Below are 21425 nucleotides of genomic sequence, written 5' to 3'. Positions count from 1 at the left end.
TAACATCCAGACTAGCAAAAGAATTGTCCCCTAGATCAGTATTCTCTACCAGTATCTACAGCTACCAGCCACAAAGAATAACCTGTAATTAAGATGATCATTCCGACTCTGGCCAAAGACCAGAGAGCGGTTGAGCTCTGGATCCCAACAGTTGCCAAAGTCCAGATATTTGAACAACTGTGTCGTTGGGAAGTCATTCTGAGCGAATGGGCCACAGCATGGAGAAGGCTACTGCTCATCATTTTTGAGTTCAAGACAACGAGAGAGTCCTTCAAGGTACAAAAACGCTGGCCCACTCTGAGTTTTCTCTTTAGCTTATGAAGAGGCTCTGAATACGGGCTCTGCCAACGCACTGATGGAGGAGGAGAGACATTATCGAAGATGTTCGGTAGAGTTGCTTATAAGAGCTGAACATTAGGAACGACTTCAGTGCTCCAAAATCGAGGTCTAATTACATACATTCTGTCTGTAACTTGAAATTCTCGGTGGCTATGACAAAGTGCAACACTACTCAACACAGGAGGCCAGAGCATGCTGCTGAGTGACTGACGATCGTCAGACAGACGGTGCGGTGTGTACTGTATGCATGTACAAAGACACGGATTTTTTTCTCCTGTGTGGCAAGGAAAAAACTTCAAGTATATGCCACAACATGCTTATGGTGGTTAAAGTGGTGAATTTTTAAATAGCTTTTTGTATTTTCCAAAGTCTCTATCCTAAATACACGAGAGTTTTGTAGCCAGACTTTTAAAAATTAAGTTGTTTCATGCAGGAGGGGGAAATGCTTGGGAATCAAGAAAATATTTTAAGTGGTGTGCATCTGACATAGTGTTTCTTTGATTACACCAAAAGGCTACTGTTAAATCAACACTGTCTAGTAACTAAGGAAATGTGGTGCATAAAATGGAATAAATTAGTGAGAGCAAAGTGGTCTTACTGCCTTGGGCTGCATCAGAGCTGGTGGGCTTGATGATCCTGTTGGCATCCTCGTGAAGGGCTCCAAACCAGTCTTTCAGGCGGGATGCGAGGTTCCTCAACTCCTTATCTGTGCAGGCTGCAGAAAAGCAAAAGGAAGAAACAGTGAGTCCGACTTTCTCCTCTTGTTAGCTCTCAACATGCAATGCCACCTGCAGAACCATGCTCAACACTAACCCCCCTCTCCAAGCGCAGTGCAGCACTTTCCCCACGCTTGGAAAACCACCCAAAGATGCTGCAGTCACAGGGAAGGAGCACGACAGAAAGCCGGGACTCCCTGGGGTAAGCAGCATTGCTCAGAACTGAATCTGGACTGCCTCCGAGCTGGTAAAACAAATGCTAAGTCTCCCAGTTGTGCAACTGGCCTCCAAAGACTAACAGATCTCTCTTGCTAACCCAACAGAACTCGCTAGTACAGTTTGCTGGAGATCGTATTTTCCACTAAATTCATGCCAAGAGATCAACACTCAGGAAGAGTCGATGTTTTCAGCGAGAGGCTGCCTGGCACACCAAGAGTTCCCAATAACAACAATCAATTTTGCTTTAGCCCAAGGTTGGGATTTGCGCGCATGGCTTATGCTGCTGGCCTCGTGGCAGGCTGACTTGACTTTCCCCTAGAGAGAGATGCATGCCACCTTCACGCAAGAGTCCTTTCTATTGGCACACAGCCCATCTCTGACTATGAGGCTCACCTTTTAGGGTAGATGATAGGAACTGGAGCCAAGGAATACTGCTTCTGAGAACAAGAAGAAACCCAAAATGGGATGTTTGGGTAGAGGGGTGCATACTCTGTGAAGGTCTCCGAGGGTGCGGAAGTGAGGCTTGAGGGGGAAAATCCCCAAAGGAGGAACAGTGGTGTTGGAAATGGGGCTGATACATCCTCATTCCACATATTAACCTAATTCTGGGTATAAAGAATCCTGATGAGGGTCCAGACAGTGACAAGAGGCAGACAAACCAGCCTTTGGCATCTGGAGGGTAAGAAACTGGAAACCCAAGGGACCAAAATCCCAATAAGAAGGGACAAAGACACAAACCCAGAACAGTTGCTTTTCCCAAATTCTAAACCTACAGGAGACAGCACAGAAGCCAAGCAAAACACCATTAAAAAGCAGAGCCAAGTCCTGAATATCTTACAGAGCTGATGGGATGTAGATTAAGGCTGGACTCTACCGGTCTAGAGAGACTGCCAGCGTCAGGCTCTCTACTGAAAGACATGGGGCCAATGATGAATGAGTAGACAGTCTTGCCAAAAGTCCAGTCCAACCTTCAGTCAATGCATACTCTCACTGAATTGAAGGCATCAGCCCCTGTCTGTCTCCCAAAGACGAGAATAGTATCATACAGATCTTCCCCTCATTTTTACATTTTACATTTTACATTTTTGCTTTTAAGAAAGCCCACCTTTAGTTAGCCTGGTGTTTGGAACTTGACCAACAACAGAGCCAAACTTCCCAGACCTCGGGTGTAAAGGTCTTTCTGACTCTCCATTGTGGGGGCGGGAGTTGGTAAGCAGACCCAGGCTGGGTCTGTGGAGTGTTAGTGCTCCCCTAACCACTCTCCCAACCACTCTCCTCATTCCAGTCGGGACCCAGATCTACACCCTGCCAGGCATGGAATGTACGCATTCTTTATATGCATGCTATTAAGGACCTCAAGATACTTAGCCTTGCTTTTGACAACCGGGCCATGATTCACCTTAAGACACCAGCCAGGAAATGGTACCCAGAACTGTCTTCACTGGCCGCAGAGCATAAGAACTCTGGGCTCACAGCACCTGGAATGACTCCCAGCTTTACCACTGCCTGGCTGGGTGACCCCACAAGTCTCAACTTCTCAGCACCTCGGTGTCCCCCTCCATAAACCCAGGATACCACTACGTGGCCATGAGTTAGACCAAGTATGTGAAGGACTTACAAAGAACATGGCACATAACAATTGTTCGGCGTGCGCCAGCTACGATGTAATGGAGGGGTTGCAGGTACGCGCAGAGCACTCATCACAGCACTCAGAAAACAGGAAGACAAATGCGCCTGCACAAAACTGGCTTTGTCCGCATAAGAGACTGGGGAGAATGGATACTTGTACGATCCAGTCCAGTTGCCATTAGCCAGATGTGCCTATTTATATGAACAATAATTTACGTAAGTAAAATAGTTAAAATGCAGTGTTCTGATCTCACCCACCCCCATCATGTGCCAAACAGTCATGGGGGGGGGAACGCCATGGGGGACAGCACAGCTACAGAGGGTTTCCCAAGTGCCGGAAGATAGCGGATGACATCAGCTATCCCTTTGGGAACTCCAACTTTTTGGAGGTTCTTTATGATATCCTAATATCTGATACCTCTACTCCTCCCCTTTGGTGTTTTTCAATTGTGTTGGTGTGTTTTAGAGAGAGAGTGGGCGGGTGCATATGCGCATGGGGGAGGGGGAGAGAGATCATGTGACCTGAGGCCAAACCAAGAGGCAGATGCTCAACTGCTCAGGGGAATGCCTCCCCCAGCTCCCCCACTACCCTGCCACCTTTGGTGTGTAAAGAGGGGCTGAGGAAGAAGATCCCATACCTGTTCAAGCCGGGAACCAGAATCTTCTGCTAAGCCACGCACACAGCCAGGAAGGGGCCGGGACTCATGGGCTCACCCCAGGAGCAGATCCACACGGACACGCTGACTGACAGCCCCAACTTGGAAGCTCGGGATAGAGCCCTCACTTTCATGACTCTTCAGATGCCAAGCAGCCCAAATCAAGAGAGGATGTGGTCTGTTTTCCTGATGGGAGTGGGATGTGGGCTCTAGAGTCAATCTCACATTTGAAAATGGAAAATTAATAGCATCTATTTCTTCTCAATTGCCATGCACACCATCTATTCTAAATGTTCTCTGAGCAGAGAAAATTGCCAAGTCAACTTGCAAAGGAAATGAATCCCCGTCTCACACGGCAGGATAAATTAGTCAGTCATGTTTAACTAAACCCTGACAGATGTGCAGGTAATCTATATCTTTAGAAGACTGCTGAATTTCCCACAGGCTTTCCAAAGTACACAGGCTCTGGATGGCTGATGGAATCAGGCACTGGAATCTCCAAAGAGCCAATGTGTCACTCAGGGAGAAGTGCACCAGCGAGACGCCCCTGGCTTGGGTGGAGAGAGATCAGAAAGCCTGGACAGAGATAGGAGGCCCTATTCACCCAATTAGTGGGCCCTATTCACTTGCTGTGTCCTCCACTGAATGGTCTTCATGGGGACAAAGTGTGGCCCAGCTGGCCTGGAGCTAGACACATCCCAGAGAAAAAAATAAAGATGACAGCCAGCAGAGCACTGTTTGTTCAGATTGGGGATTCTAGCCACAAAAGAAACGCTGGCAGTGAGTGGGGGGTTGGGGAGTGGGGGAGGATGCCTGCCTTTTAAGAGGCCTATCAGAGCCCCTGATAAAGGGATGAACGGAGGATTGATGTTTTCAGAAATGGGGGACTCAAAGAGTACCTCCCACACACTCAGTTCCTTCCTGGGGAAAAATAACTTTTGGGGAAAAAGGAAACCTTTATATAACCAAATCCACCTGCCATTTTCACTTGGTGTCCTGAGGTGGAGCAATCCTTGTGATTTCTCAAGATGGGAATCTGAGCTCTCCTCTCCTCCTGGTGACAGAAGCTGGTACTCAGACCACCAGCCTCAGCATCCTCAGAAAAAGAGAGTGTTGTCCTGGGAGAGGACTCAGTTCACAAAGGCTAGGATCTGATCCCCTGGGCCACTGGGTTACCTTCCAGAGTGAATGAGGCCAGCCTGTCCTCTTGCTCCCTACCTCTCCTCCTCTCCCCTCCTGCCCTCCACCCGAGTGTCGCTGTCAGCCTCCTGTTCCTCATGGACTGTGTGTTGCCTGCTTGTTCCCACAGGTTACTCCTCACCTTTTTCACAGGATCTCAGTCTATTCCGGCATGGCTGGAGTGTGGGCCGCAAATGGCACTACTGGGCCCTCCTGTCTGTAGGGCACACACCTGGGAAGTGTCCCAGATCCCTACAGAAGGTTCCGCACTTTCTTGCTGGCTCCACTGTCTCCACTCCCATCATCCCCACCAGAACCTCCCACCAAGAAGGCTGGATCGGGATCCTAATTGATCTCCTGTCTTTTCCCCACTTTCGCCTTCTCAGAGGCTCCTCAACCCTCTGCCAGCAAATCCATACCCTTCCTGTGGCCTGTGTATTGATCACGGTGCCCTGGGCCACCTCTGGTCTCCCTCCTCTCTTTCCTGGGCTCTGGTCCCCATCCTCACCGTCCTTTCTGCTCCATCCTGAGCACCCTACTCTCCTTGTCTTGCTAATGCCAATTTCCTCATCAGGTCTCACGGGAGGATTTTCCCCTCTGAGGGACTTTCAGCGTCTCGGTCCTTGGGTGGCATTTTTCATCACACCCGTACTTTCTCCTTCACGGCCCCTCTTCCCTTCTAGAGAGTAGCAGCATAAAACAGCCCCGAGTCAGGCTCAGCTCCTAAGGCCCGTCATCCTGGGCAGCCGGTACCCAGCATGAGGAATGCTCTCGACACATACTTACTAACACTACATAACATGACCCTCTTGTTGCCTTTTGCAAACTTCAATTTATCCGTCTGCAAAATGGCATAATAAAGCTCAGCTCATAGCACTGTCTCATGGAATATGGTTATATCCGCAAAAGAAAGCTCACACACAGCTCCTGGCGTATAGCAGGGACTTAACAAATTTACATTCCTCTTCCCATATCTGAACTGTCTGCACAATGCTTTACCATTTTATCCTCGTGCACTTCTTTTCAAGCCTCAGGAGATGCTTGTGATACAGAAAATAGTATTTCTCCTTTACTTATTTTGTAGGTGGGTCAGTACAAGTCCACAGGATTCGGCTTGCAACAGATGTCTGCCTTCTCCTGAAGAGAAAAGCTGCACGATGATTTCCTTTGCCTGTATTCTCAGCACTTACCAAGGGTGGATAGATAGGTTTTCAAAATGTAGGTATTAAAAGGAAACAGGAATGCACGAACAGCCTGGTTGCAAGCTCCCTAAGTCGCACAGTCATCTAGGGACAGGGACAGGATCTGGATCCAGGCTGTTACTTGCCGGGCCGCCCCTGGGTGCTGGACCGGCTCCCTGCATTGACTGGGCTGGTGGGGAACCAGTACTAACTGAGGCAACTAATTGACTGGGTCCATTTTCTGGGTTGGAAAAAATCAAAACATCAGGCCCTCCCATGTAAAGGGAGCTCTGCCAATGATGCACGTGAGGCATCCGGCTGTGCATTACGGGGATGAATTCAGGCTCTGCCTTCATTAGCTTTGGCGTGAGAACAGCGGTCCTGCGGAAGGAGCGCGCAGCCTTCCTGTTATGCTCCCAGAAGCATGGATCACATGTGCAGCCGCTGGGGCTTCATTAGAGAAAAGTAGAGTGCCACTGCACATTACTCCAAAATGTACAAAAAGACAGCTTTCTCCCCAGGAAAGCACAGCGCTTGGGCAGAGAAGGGCCCAGGTAATTTGGTGCTCTCCCAGTGGCCATCTCCTGTCTGTTTGGAAAATATGAACAAAATGCAATCAGCAAGTGTAAATAAGGCACACATGGCCTCCGTGGAAGGGAGGTAGCCCAGGGAAGAAAACGGGATCGCTTTTCCAACCGGGGCACCATCTCTCCACTCCACCCGAGGCCTGGAGCTTTAAGGCGCTTGGGGCTAGACTGGCTCTGAATGCAGACAGTGTTCAAATAAAACAGGAGGACAGAATGAGTGACCCAAGTGATGGGCTTGAAAAGGAGGCACTGGTGCCAATACGAGAGGGCAGAGGAGCTGTCCCAGGGTTTCTGCAACCCGGTGAGGCCCTGAGGAAGGAAGAAAGGATGCTCTCATCTATTAGTATCTGCTTGTGGGGCAGTGAGCCTGGCCAGTAGGTCCTGAGGGAGAGGGAAGGTTTCTTTTCAAGCACCAATGAGGGGTCAGCCTGCCCCTGGCTACCATGGTGCCATCTTCCCTGTCTCCTTCAGACAAAGCCAAGGGCCAGCAAAAAGCTGGTGAGGACGTTTCAAACAGTAATGGTTCTAGAAGGGGGCAGACAGGAGCCAGGAAATCCAAGCTTCTTTGAAAAGTGCTCCCAAAGGTGGGAACTGGTCTTTCAGGCTGCTCTTGGCTTACTGAGGACTCGGAGGGATGAGGACCGTCTATAAAGGCCCCCGGAGGATTAGACAAAAAGCCAAAGGCAAGGAGACAACCAGAAGGATGAAACATAGTTGGATGATAGAAAGTGCAGGTAGGGACAGAAATTCTGTATTCACAGCTAGAGTGTTAGTATCTAGTAGAGTGAGCATGTGTGTGTGTGTGTGTCTGGATGTTAAAATCCTACCTGGACCCCCATTTGAACACCCAATTGGGGCTGTTGGAAAATGGCAAATCCAACAGACAAGCATTGTAGGCCACCTGTAAACCTCTGCCAGGGCACCAATTACTGGCAGACACTTGGCACTCATGAAATCCTTCAGCTAAAGAGCCAAACAAGGAAACACGCCACCTGTCACACGGACCCACTGCCTTCTGCCACCCAGGCCTCACCCAATGCTTAGCTCAGGGTCCCAGAAGAAGTTAATAGGAAAACAGCTAGAATTTAATTTGAACTTTAGTGCCTCTGAAAGTAATTAAGGAGTTGGGCCAGACCAGGGGGTCCCTCTGGAGCAGGCCGGGAGGCCTTCTCAGAAATGGAGACCTTTGAAAGTAATCTCCTTCAGCCCTCCTAGGTGCTATCATGCTTAATTACTTACTCAGAGCAACACTGCATCAGTGCGCAGTGAGTGTGCGCAGTTAGCATCTCCTGTAGGAAATCCACCGAGCCCTCTTCAGGGCAGAGATTAGAGGTGAGCAGAGCCGGGATGGGAGCGACCACAAGGACGCCATGTCATCTTCAGGGACATGCAGGCTCCTCCTCCCGAGTGGGCCTGGGGTGGCACGCTGAGCACACAGCAAGTGGCCCAGGGCTAGGGACGTGTGCCGAAATGATAAGCAGCGTGCTGCCCTTTTTTGGGAGCTTGAACAAGCGGGAAAGGGAGCAAGGCTCCATCCCCCGGGAACATACTCTCTAGTAAACTGGAACTCACAGAGGAGAGGGTTGATTCTAGCGAGGTCTGCTCAGCCGTGCCAGCTGCGAGCAGCCGAGTGACTGTTCCCATTTGCAGCTTCCTCATGGGCAGATGCAGCACGGGGAGCTCGGAGCATCATGGGAAGACTGCACTGGAAGGCACTTAGCACTCCGGAGCTCCTGGCGGACAGGGGGCAGCCCCGTGATCCACCAGAGGGCAAATACGGAAATCAAGATCACACGTGTGGCATTTTCAAATCAGATGTCTCCCTGAAGCTAGCCAGGATGGTGTGATTTTCCTCTGTTTTTTTCTAGAGGTTGAGTGACATCTCCAAGGTCCTACAGATAGCAAACAGCAAAATGGAGATTCAAATCCAGGTCCCTGAATCTGAAGGTCACTTGATGGGCTCTCATTCCACAAGCCCAGCTGCCTGCCCCTGCTCGTGCTCCCATTCCCCGGCAGGCCTGGAGCCTCTTCCACCAGATAAAGATCATGAGGTGCGTGCCTGAGCCCGAGCAGACCAGCACTCCTTCCCCTGCATGCAGACAGGCCGGTGGTCCTGTGGCTGAGTGCCCAGGCTTTCGGGTCTGACAGCCCTGGGTTGGAATCCCAGCTCTCAGTGCCTGAGCTGTTGTTCTCCACCTAAGTCTCTGCTCTTCTCCAGACCTCTTTTTTTTTTTTTTTTTTTTCCTAAAAAGGTAAGAGAGGGATCCTAAGAGGATCAACCTCACCTAGTTGCCGTGAGGATTTGCTGGGAAGATTAAGCTTTCAGAAATCCAGCAGGCAGCCACACCCACCTTCCCTTCTGAGGAACTCACAGAGCCTGAATGGGGTAATCAACTCCCAGCCTAAGCCGATTTAGTGACCAGAAAGACAACTGAGGTTTCCCCAGGGGATTTTTACAGCTTAGATGAGGTGAATCCCCATTTCTAATTGGAGATCATCTAACAGAGATCTGAGCCAGCTTACACGGGCTCAAATTAAATTGTGTTATTACATGTAAATCCAGTTTTTGCTTTTCAGGGCCTAAAACACCAGCCTATGTGCATGTTCTCTTGTCCTGGGAGAACGTACCATTTTATGCAAAAACGGGGCTGAGCAAAGGAATTAGGGCCTCCTTATTCAGAAGCTTGCTAATAAAATCGTTCTTAAAAAGCAGTCTTTGCAAGAGCTTAAAATACTGACATGAAACTTGGAGGAAAATGAGTTAAACTAATTAATGATAGAACCTACAAGCAAAGATGGATAAATTTCCCCATTAACCCCATTACAACTATCCTTAGTAACCTGATTTGCGGAGACTTTAATGTTTCCCTTGATTCGAATGATAATCCTTCATCTGGAAAAAGAAATACATTTAGAATTTACACAACATTTGTAAATGTGCATTAGCAGAGTAACACTTACTTTTCCCACTGAATAATCTAGAGCAGGGAGGTTAGCTAGATGAAATAAGCTTTTAAAGCTTCAGATAAAATCCATAGCCTTTTCTATACTGCAGGGTATTTAAAAAAAAAAAAAAAAAAAGGTGGAAGTGCAAACCATTGGTTGGAAATGCCAGTCCTGCCTTTCACCCTGTGTTTCCTTAGCACAGGGTAGGCATTTCCTTACATGGGAATCTGGAAAAGATTAGCAGTGCTGTAGAAAACAGTTTCACTGCAAGGCCTCATGGCCCTTGACTAATAAAAACACAATTAGAGAAATGACAACTGCTCTTTTCTCCTAAAATCAGCAATGGCAGGTGCTTTGGGGCAAGCTGTGGGACACAGGCTCAGCCTAAACTTCTTAGAGTAGCAGCAATGGCCAGAGCCCTGGAAAAGGGAATGGGTTGGTGATGTCAGTCCCTGGGTGGGTCATCCCGCTGAAAAGAGGCAGTCACTTTGGATTTCGTTCATGTGGTAGCTCGAGCGACCGATGACAATCTGGGAAGGCTTCCAAGAGGAGGCAGGACTTCAGCTGAGGTTAAGTGCAGGAAGGACTTAGAAAAGGAGAAGATAGCTCAGAAGATACGTCTTCGAAATAATGGGGAAGCCGATTTGAATGAAGTGACTGATTTTTAAAGCTGATTTATACTTAAGATTAGCTCTGCTTGGATTCAACACACCAACTTTAGCATGAACAGATCTAATTCTAAATCACAAACATATATAAAAATCAAACATATATAAATGCATATAAATGTAAAATGCTCTGTATATCTGTTTAAAGATATTCCAGTATATTAGAGATTATATAAATGCTTACATGCATTTCAAGGACCATCTTCTAACCAAGTAGCACTGACAACACCGGGACTAATACACTAATATATAAACCTAAATCTGCAAGAGGTTTTAGAGACAGAAAACAACCCCCCCCCCCCGCCTTTTTTTGAGAGAGCAAAAGCAAGAGCAGGAACAAGGGGGAGGGGCAGAGGGAGGGGAGAATCTGAAGCAGGCTCCATGCCCAGTGCCAAACCCTGACATGGGGCTTGATCTCAGGATGCTCACATTACGACCTGAGCTGAAATAAAGTGTCAGATGCTTAACCAACTAAGCAGAGAATGTTGTTTTAGGGCACAAAGAAGATGCATCTCCACACCTACTTGGCACTTTTTTGTGTCCAGTTTAACCCACTCAAATTCAGCATTCAAATCTGGGCATTACTGAATGTAATTTAAGTTTTTATGTTTTTCACCACCTAAGGCATCAGTACACACATGTATATTTTTACTCTTAAATATGAAATACACTTATATTCTTATTTAATGGGCCAGGAAGCCGCAAAAGATTTGTGGAGGACATGAACGCCAAGCTTGGGACTGGAGATCTGATCCTAATGGTCTAGGAAGTGTATGGAACCTTGGGCTGCCAGTGTACCTTCGTTCACAATTAGGTGGGGGACCAGGTAGATCTGGCCAAATACAGAGATACATGAGCTCTTCTTAGTTTATTTCCTCTCACCACTGCTCCCTCTCCTCAACCAGAGGGGACGGTGACATGGGTATATGGACTGATGGGATGTCACCCTTCTTGGGACAAAGGTCCAGTAGAGCCTCCAGGGCTGCCAGAGTCTCAGGTAAGAGGGTAGAGGTTGGAGCTGGGATTGAAAACTCCCATGTGGGACTGAGGCCAGAACAGAATGGTCCTAAGGATTCCTGGAGAAGACATGGCCTGGCATCTTCACTTTCATCCTTCTGGTAGACAAACTGACAGACAATCCAGAGAGATACAGCAGAATCTGAGGAGGAACTGCCTCCAGAAACCATAAAGGGTGTCTTAAGCTATCCTAATCCTGCCAGATTCAGTGTTTGACTCACTGGTCTTCTCACCGTTCAGACTGTGTAACGCATTCTAGCTTTACCTCCACTCTGGAAGCCTGAGGGCATGAACGGGTATAGAGACCCAGGGAGAAAAGAAGATGGTATCCCAGCCCCACGGGACCTCCTGTGGGTTCTGAGAGGACCTTGTGCCTGGCACAGAGATGAAACAGTAGCCACTATTATTTCTAGAGCTAGAAAGACTGTCTTTAATCAAAATTGCCTGTTTAGAGACCTAGTATCTAACAAGGCAGCATGACAAAGCTAGCAACATCCCTCTTCCCCTCCTGAATATCATATAATCAACAATATAGACAGAATAAAACCATCAACTACACTTTTACTGAAAGTACAAGAGAGACATAGAATCCCGAACTTCCAACAATATAGAAGAAGTCACCCAGACAGAAGTAAAATGTCCAGGGCCAATAAAACAAAAACAAAAACAAAACAAAACAAAACAAAGATATGTTTCTGACAGGCAAAGGGCCTCCTGAAGTCACAGACCAATATTTCCTGCCCAGTAAGGACTAAGGGATCTAAAGGAAAGGATGGGGTACAGATCAAGCAGAAGCTGCACAGGAAGAAAAATCAATAAAAAGGCAGAAAAAGAACGAAGTGGCCTAGGGCAGCTGGTATCAGAAAATGCTCACAAAATTGTTCTTTCTATAGGCAAGAGGCTCACTTCAAAGTTCAGCTTCAGTTTTAGCAAAAGAACTGGAGAAAGGATGAGCAGAGCTGTTTCATAGAAAAAGATTAAAAAAAAAAAAAAAGGCACCAAAACCACACAGAGCAGCCATTTTATCAGGAAGCCCTCTTTCACAGGTGACTCCATGAAGCACATGCTTTTGTACCTGGAATCTACAAAGACAGATGAGTTCCTCCCTCGCATCTACTGCACTCCCTTTGAAACCGGCAGGCCAGTCAAGTCTAACTTATTTCAATAATAGATTTTTGGTTTTTTTTTTTTTAAAGATGCTGACATGTTCATTTATATAATACATGAAGAAGCCGGAAAAGAGCACCAAAACTTGTCATGGAACACTCAGCAGGAAAGTTGGAAAAGGTGAAAATGTGGACCAAGTATGATACCATGAATTAAAGTGAAACAATCATCTTTATGAAGAAAGAAGATTAAACAATATACAAGAACTCACAGAGGAGGAGACACTAGAGGAAATACCATTGATCTGAGAGAGAGAGTGAGCATGCATGATTAGGGGGAGAAGAGGGAGAGGGACAAGCAGACTCCATACTGAGTGTGGAGCCCGACGCAGGGCTTGATCTCACAACCCTGAGATCATGTTCTGAGCCAAAACCAAGAGTCAGATACTTAACCCACTGAGCCACCCAGGCACCCCCCAGTTGCTAGATAAGTTTTGACTCCAAAATCCCCCTGTGGGACTTCACTCTGCAAGTATGCATAAATGTGCATTTGAAGTAACCTATATACGGCTATCCATTACATTACTTGAAAGAGCAAAAGGCTGAAAATAACTGACATGTCTATGGTTAAATCAATTATAGTACATCCGCCCGATGAAAAACTCTTAACAGCTACATGTATGAGACCCAAGGATTTCTAAGATAACTTAAGTTAAAAAACTGAAGTGTATCATATGCTACTTACTATCTGTGCTAAAAGGGAGAAACTGAGAAGCTGAACTTGTTACTTCAAGATACATCAAGAACCCTTCAAGGATATACAAGAAAGTAGTAAGAATGGCTGTTTTATGGAGAGGGGCAGCTGGACAGGCAGTAGCCAGAACGGGAGGGAGAATTCCTGTATTCCTTGAAATACTCTTCCGTTGTGATGTCAGTCTGTACTCCTTGGAAAATTAAAGTCTGCTCCTTGTCTGTCTCCCCCACAAAGCCCTCTGTCTCCTCAGCACTGAGCCCAAGGCCCAAAACCACAGGTGTCCAGGTGAGTTTTGCTGACCGGAAGAACACATGAACAAAGCAAGGAACAGATGCAGCGCTGGGGGAGGGCCCCAGGTGGGAAAAGGCCCCAGTGCTGTGACCGCGGAAGTCCAGGGAGCCGTGCAACTCAGGAGAGCGCGTGCCACCCCATCACTTCCAACTCCACGTGTTAACGTTTCCTTTTTAACCTGAAGGGGAAAAGCAATCCCTAAACTCTGGATTTTTTAAATCAACACAATCTATGTGCTAGTTCTATCCTGCCCTGTGATCAATCCCAGCACTCCCTGAGTCAGACACTCCGGGGGGTGCAGAGATGATGAAGACGCTGCCCCTGCCTGGCGTGCAGCCTCCTCTCTCCTTATTTATAAAAGGAGAGCGTGTTCCCTCCACTGAGTTGGTAGAATTTTAATGATGAAGACCCAAGCTGCTTTCTCTCCCCAAACGCTCTTTCCTAGAGAACCAAGGTTTGGTTCAATTAAGTGTTTATCTGTAGCATCTTCCCAACACCCTCCAGGAGGACCTGACTGCCCCCCTCTGGGGCATCCCCAGGGCCTCCAACTTCCGGTTCCGCTTTTCCATGCTAGGCCACAACCTGTTTTGTTCCTTCTGGACCTTGAGAGCTGACGTGGTAAGGATTCTGCAGTCGTCCCAAGTGTAATTATCCCCAGTTCCTGGCAGAGTGTCTGGTTACCAGTAGGCAAGGACGTATGTTTACTGAGGCACCACGAAAATAACAGGAGTACCTGGAGCTCTGTGACGACAGTGCCCCCACCACCCTACAAACACCAAGAATAAGCACGATGAACAGGTCAAGTAACAAAGTGGCTGGTCGTGTGCCACTGAGGATGGATGTAGGGGAGAGCCCTAACTACCACCGAGACAAGTAACTCCCAGCCAAAAGAAGACCGGACTGCATGGGGGGATGAGGCAGGAGACATGTGCATTTGAAGTATTCAAATTCAGCCAGCATGCGAGCCTGACTCAATTACGATGAGTGTATGTGGAGACACATACTGTGTCCATGAAGCCTCAGGAGGCCTGAGAAGGTGATCCTATTCTCCACTTCACATTGGAGAATACCAAGACAGTCGTGTGGGAGACCTTGCCCATTCTCACCTCTAGTGCCCCCAACACACACACACACAAGTCCAAGGCTGGCCTTTGAACCCTGGACTGAATGACTCAAGCCAGGCTCTTCCTTCTACCCACTCTGACTTGCATATGGGAAAGGATGGCCTGATTCTCCCGGCACAAATACCACACACAATCCCTTGCCCCAAGCAAAGGAATTATAAGGAAGCCTGGCAGCTCTGAGTTCAAGGGTCCATAGGCTGAAATGAGGCCCATGGGCTTCCAGACTGGCACTAACCCAACTACGAACACAGCGGCCTACAGCCAGCAGTCCCTGGCATCCCATTTTCCTGTTTCTTTGTATGTTGTGACTGAGGGATGCTCGAACGAGCCCACACACCTGGCTGGTTTCACCACTGGCTTCTCACTCCTGTCTGCATAGTTACCACTAAGTAATTTCGTTTATCTGTGTCTCCGTGAGCTTATTTGGAAACCATGGAACGCTGCTTACAGAAAATTAAGCTTCATTTTCTTTAAGCACCAGCCACTAGTGCAGGCAGGAGATGGTGATTTGGAGGTAACTGGCTTATGCATATGCAAACATGATGCACTTAGCAAATTATGTAGACTTCACACTTCAGAGCACTGAAGAAAACAAAAGTACCTCCGAAAGAAATTCTAGCACGACAGAGTCATTCTGAAAAGAATAGAGAGACATTGGTTTGTGAAAACTGTTGGACTCAGATACGGATGGAAATAATGGTTTTTGATGTGCAACATGCGGTGGCCACAAGCCCACTGTGAACAGGTCTCATTTTAAGTGGTGTTAAGGCATCTCGAAGGACTTCCAAGAATTATAGCCCACGGCATGCCTTGAGATTGAATTCATGGTGTGATGAGGCTGCACATTTCCAACTCAATTCCACTGTAACTCTTCTGCCTCACACAATTTCCCAGCATACGTTTTTCTTCTTGAGCCTAGAGAGAGAATTCTAGGACGACCTTGAGCTCAAATAGCATCGCAACCATTGAACCTGCCGTCTGGGCCACACCTACCCCGTTCGGCTTCAGTCTCTTCCAAGATGTCACTGGCAACACATGGTGCTGGAGAGGTGATCACGAGTCTCCCTCCGCTGAGAGTCACCTTACAAGCCAGCGTGGTGGACTTGAGGGCTGCTGGGTGGGATGGGAGAGAGTCCTGGGCCTGAGGGCTTCTAGTCCGCACACGGTCTGTCTGCAGGCACTGCCTCTCTAACTGATCTGTGGTGCTCTGCTGGCCAGCTGTCACCCGTGCAGGAAGGTGGCACCCATGCAGCTCGGCTTGGGTCCCATTCATCCGCAGTAACAGCTGGAGTAATCATTTGTCCCGAGAACTGCCACATATTAAACACCTGCTAGTGCTAACAACCGCTTTGCCTTCAGTGTTTTCATTTAATTCTGGGGATAACTTGTCAGAGTCATTATTATTTCTCTTACTGAGGTGGAAACTGAAGCAGAGAGAGGTTCAGTGACTTTTTTCTAGCTGTCACTGAGTGCTTATTCTATGACAGGTGCTATGAAGACAAGGAGGCTCTCACCGAATCATTATACCCGTGAGGTAGAGAGGCAGAGACTTTCATTAATATCCACTGTCCAGCCTGTGAACCAGAAGACGTTCTAGAGCTGGGAGTCACATTCGAGTCACAGCCACAGCGACATCTGTCCTGGTCCTGCCATGTCCCACATTATCACTGTTTGAAAGGAGCTCCCCATTGCCAGAAAATGAAGACAAGTCAGGGAAGGAGGAACTTGGACATGTGGGAGTCATGCTGGTCTTGGGGACCCAATGTTTTCCTTTCTCTCCAGAACTTCCTCCCCATCACAGAGACGGGCACGCACACACGATTCCAAGTAGTAGACTTGTAAATCCTTACTACTCTTAGAGGCAGACATTATTATTATTCCCATTTTATAGCCGTGGAGATTAAGCTTGGAGAAGTTATGTCAACTAACTGAATTCACCAGCTACAAAGTATCAGGCTCAGGGTTTGCCTCAAGACTGTCTGACTCCGGGCCTGTACTCTTAGGCAGGAGGCCTTGCGATAGTTCATCTAGTAACTAGGGACATGGTATTGATGGTCTGAGAGCTGGTCCTAATTAAGATCCTGTCTCATGATGAGGAACACACACCGAAAATGATGACCCTTTAGTTGATTTTATATTAGACGTAAGTCAAGGGAGCACAGACGGTTGCAAAAATATAGTTGTACCATTACAAACAACTGTAATATTTCTAACACTAATAAAAAGAGAGCCATGAAACACACAAACAAAAAACCCAAAGCAACACAAAGCAAACCTGGAAGCCAACATCCTATAACAGGGATTAAGTTATGGTTCGCAAATAGGTTGGCCGACAGAGAAGGCATTACGAAGTCTGACAAAGGACAGGGCATAAAAATACTTTGAGTATATTAAATGAAAAGAGCAAAATACAGAAGTGTCTATCTTTGATCTTACTTTTGTAACATGTAACTGGAGAGTGTGGACATGGGGAGGGAGAAACAAGTAGAGATGAGGCAGAGAAGTGAAATTACGCAATAAATGGTAAACAATGGTAAATGGTGGGTCTATTATGTGTGAGGTGGTCTCTGTTCCTGCTCTTCTTTTACCTGTGGCTGTTTCCTAGGTGTGTAATAAACAAATATCCATTATGCTATGATTTTTAAACACCTCTTTTTTAGACCTAAGAATGTGTATGGAGGTGAGGGTAAGACAAAAATGGAGTCAGGGGCATCTGGGTGGCTCAGTCAGTCAAGCATCTGCCTTCAGCTCAGGTCATGATCTTGGGGTCCTGGGATTGAGCTCAGAGTTGGGTTTCCTGCTCAGCAAGGAGTCTGCTGCTTCTGCTCTGTCTGCCCCTCCCCCCAGCTCATTCTCTCTCTCTCTCTCTCTTTCAAATTAATAAGACCTTAATTTAAAAAAAAAAAAAGACAAAAAAAAGGAGTCCAGTGAGGTTCAGAAAAGGTTGCTGGAGTCCAGAGTGCATGGATATTTCCAGAAAATCGTTTCCTGGTGAAATTCATTTGGCAAATATTCTTTCTTTGGTGACCTGAACTGCAGAATTTCACACTAAGGAGAGTTGATTTAAATTGGCGTAAGGTGGGGGCACCTGGGTGGCTCAGTGGGTTAAAGCCTTTGCCTTCAGCTCAAGTCATGATCTCAGGGTCCTGGGATCAAGCCCCGCATCGGGCTCTCTGCTCAGTGGGGAGCCTGCTTCCCCTTCTCTCTCTCTCTCTCTGCCTGCCTCTCTGCCTACTTGTGATCTATCTCTGTGTCAAATAAATAAATAAAATCTTTAAAAATAAATAAATAAATTGGCGTAAGGTGGAGGATCCTAAATTTATATGACCTGAGACCACGTGTGTATGTGTGTGCACGCGTGCGTGTGTATAGGACATAATATCTTCCAGCTCTGAGGAGCCCATACTGGGAAGTGTTTGCCTGCAGCTCATTATTTATTTCTCTCTCCAGCCTATGCGTAGTCTAAATGCCGTCCTCTGTCTCCTAGGAATTTGCTTCTCTGCCACCTGTGACACTAATGAAGTTTTTCCTCTCAGCAACTCCTGTAAATATTTTCAGTATTGAAGTAAAAGCAGAATAAACATTCTTCCTCCTTTTACACAGGGGACACCTGGAGCTGTGGACATCATCGCGGGTCAGCATCCTTGGTGATACACGGAACAGCATATTTCTTCAGGGCTGTTGCTGCCAACACAAGTGTTATCACTGAGCAGTGTACTTTTTTTGAGAACTTGTTTGACACCCTATCAGCAAGCCTGGATCCTTCTCAGAGAAGGTTAGCAGGCGGCTGAGACTGGTGGCTAATATGCCGGAATAGCAGGGAGTGGGGCAGTACGGATGGCTCTGGGGATGTGTGTTCCTTGTTGAACCCAGTTTTACTGGGCTATGTGGTCCCCAGTGGTCATGTAGCCTCAAGACATTCAGGTTTACACATATGTCCTTGCTAGTCCAATGGTGGCGGTCTCAGAACATCAAGATTTGGAGTGTTTTTGGAAACAGGGTCCCGGACATCATTTATAAGCCACTTAATTAAGCCTGCAGTGTCCAGATTCTAAGCATCTAAGACAGAGGGAGAGGAGAGAAACCCTCTTAGGTCCCTGAGCTCCATCTGGAAAGGGGACTTGCTATGTCAATATGCCTGAGCTTATCACTCATAATGGAATATGTGCACAGCTAAAACTCATTAATCCAGTGTTCTACATCAAGGGATATAAAAATCCTGACAGGAACAGATTCCCAAGAGGCTCACAATACAGCCTCTGAATTTAGTTTGATTTTCGTTTTTAATTCTGTGTAACGACGTGAAAGCCCCCACCAACTCCAGGAGAAACCACCCATTTCTCTGACAGGTGTATTCTGTGTACAGCAATGGTCTTGCCAGGAAAGGCTGCCACAGCAGACAGACAGTGGCCAAATTCGTCTGGAAGTGACTTCTCCAGGATGCATGAGTCCCTATGAAAGTGGGCGGGGACTGATTTCAAAAGTCTCTTCAGACAACAGTTAATTCAGAAAGACTCAGTTTTCCACATTTACCAAGAGAAGGCTTAAGTGGCTGTGGAGAAGATTTTGTACCGTGGTTATCACATTCATCTTGGGAAAGAGAACTCCGCCTGCCTTTTCAAGGGCCGAGCAAGGATCCAGACGCTGGTGTTGGTGACACTCACATTGCCATTCAGGGCACATTTTGATCTGAGAGTCTCCTCTCCACACAGAGGGCTGAAGGAGCTGGAAGCCCTGCTGGGAAGAACAGTCAGGGCTCGACGAGGTCCTGCTTCTGACACTGTAGCTCCCTTGCTGGATCTCCACAGGGAAGGTCAATAGGCCCCAATCACTGGACGCACACATATGCAAAGGTCATCAACTGCAGAGGGACAGGGTCTCATACTGCATTGGGACAGATGGACTCTGGGCTGTGTCTGTGCACCCCTGGAGGCGTGTGGGGAAAGGAAGACACATTATAGGACTGTTTCTTAAAGTCACCAGGTCCAGATCGGGAGGACATGACACTGAGCCTGACAACACGTGGCTTTGAAAGGAATCCAGTCAGATGGGAGGGGAATGGAGGGAAGGAGGAGACAAAGCTTCCATGCACGTCTTGGATCTAAGACCTGGAGTGTTAAGGACATTCTTATTGAAATGACTCGAGTTAGGCAGGCCGATGTTGCTGCTGTACATGGGAGAAAACCCAAGGAAGATAGGGTTATGGGATTGTGACGCAGGTGCCTCTCTGGAACAAGGCCACCACATGCTGCAAAACCAGACCAATGACAGACCCTCGTGGGTTCATCCTGGGACCTTCACAAACGTGACCTTCACTCACCATCTGTTGCGCTCTCCTTGGGAGCTGAGCAGGCAGTCCCATGGAGACCCACCTCTTACTGCCATGAAGATACAGTGATGGGCGTGCAGTGCCTAAAGCATGAGCACGGTACCCGGTGGGGGGTGAACAGGTGGGGTTTTTCTAGAATACTCACACTCTGCCTTGTTTCCTTAGGACTCTTCACGAGTGAGGAGCCGAATCGTCAATGCATGTGCAAGTTCAAGCCCAAATGGTATTTCTAAAACAAGCAGACTTATAAATCTGTGGGAAACAGATTCATCTCAAGAAGCAGAACCCAGAGTCTAAGGACGTGGAGAGATCAGACAGGTCAGCTTGCCACCAACTACGGTCTACCAGCATCACAGGAAGGGGTTTCCTGGCTCTCCCATGGGTTTCTTTGCTTGCTTGTTTTTTAAGACTTCATTTATTTGAGAGAGAGAGAGAGAATGCATGAGGAGAGAGTGAACACACACATGGGTGGGGGAGTGTAGGCTAGGGGGCAGGGGGCAAAGCCGACTCCCGCTGAGCAGGGAGCCCAACACAGGTGGTAGGAGACCAGAGGACTGAGGAGAGGAGAAGCGTCCCGTCCCAGCACTCTGCCTGAGTCGGCTGTGAGCACCATTCTCAGGGCTGCGTGGTACTCACGTGACTCAAGGTGGGGCCCTCAGCTCCCCAAGAATGGGGAGTGAAACAGAGTCACTATGGACCAGAGGAAGCAGAACATGTGGGCTTTGGTTTTCAGTCTGTCTTACTACCAGAGAACAAGACCTTAGCAGTCACACGCAGCACTGGGCTCCCATCTCTCTGACGGTGGTACGCGGATGACACAAGACTCAACACGGTAGGAGCTTAATAAGCAGCTGCTACTGGTCGCCAACTAAGATGGACTGAGGCTGCCACTCTGGCTACTTCTCTGGGTCAGATTCCAAGGGAAATGTGGCAGTGATCAAAAAAGTCACAAAAGAAAAAGAGGGTCAGGATTCTATTATTAGCCCCCCGACCTAGCTATGTGTGTGTGCATATAAACAAGTATTACATAAAGAGCTTCTGCACTCTAACAATATTTTAAAACACATGATAATATTGCAGGAGTCACTCAATGGGACCAACAAACAGTATGTAACCCTATAGAAGAACTTAGTGTCTTAAGGAACATCACAATGAAACTATTCCACCAATGGCATCATTACATTTACAGTTTTAAAAGAAAAGAAACAGCAGAAAGTTAAAGTCTCACCTGACAATGTACATCAATGAAAATCTCACGTGGATTAAAGGCTTAAGGTAAAAACAATTAACAGTACGAATTATTAGAAGATGAGTAAAGGAGGACTCTGCACAGATCCAAGCAACAAAAGAAACAACAAACTATTAGAACAAAAATGAAAGGTGCATATTCATTAAAAGACTCATCAGAGCCCCGCAGTGTAGAGGAGAGACCCGCGGACAGCCAGCCACCGTCCCATCAAACTGCCGACAGAGCAAGTTGAGCCTGAAAGCTCTGTAAATTACAATTCAGCTTCAAGGCCCCGAAGCCCCAAAAGGAAGCCCCGGGTGCCCCTGCCCTGTGTCAGCTTTCGCCTAGAACAGGGATTTGCAAAGTGAGGCCAATTTGGCACCTGCCCCACCCCTCACCCCAGAGGACAGGTGGTATAGTCTAGAGACACTTTAGGCTGTCGCAACAGCAATAGCA

General features: G+C 47.5%; 1 protein-coding gene across 1 annotated transcript in view; it reads right to left on the bottom strand.

Moving 5' to 3' along the window:
• Nucleotides 1–21425, bottom strand: part of LOC111141029 (SPARC/osteonectin, cwcv and kazal like domains proteoglycan 1) — a 498494-nt gene that overhangs the window by 15499 nt on the left and 461570 nt on the right. Inside the window, exon 6 of the mRNA XM_022493359.1 lies at nucleotides 938–1054. Coding sequence (XP_022349067.1) covers nucleotides 938–1054 — 117 coding nt within the window. The remainder of the gene's footprint in view (nucleotides 1–937; nucleotides 1055–21425) is intronic.

The sequence above is a fragment of the Enhydra lutris genome, unplaced genomic scaffold (assembly GCF_002288905.1).
Source record: "Enhydra lutris kenyoni isolate GAN:26980312 unplaced genomic scaffold, ASM228890v2 scaffoldscaffold5, whole genome shotgun sequence".
NCBI lineage: Eukaryota > Metazoa > Chordata > Mammalia > Carnivora > Mustelidae > Enhydra > Enhydra lutris.
The sequence above is the reverse complement of the archived record's forward strand: the minus strand, read 5'-3'. Positions and strand labels throughout refer to the sequence as shown.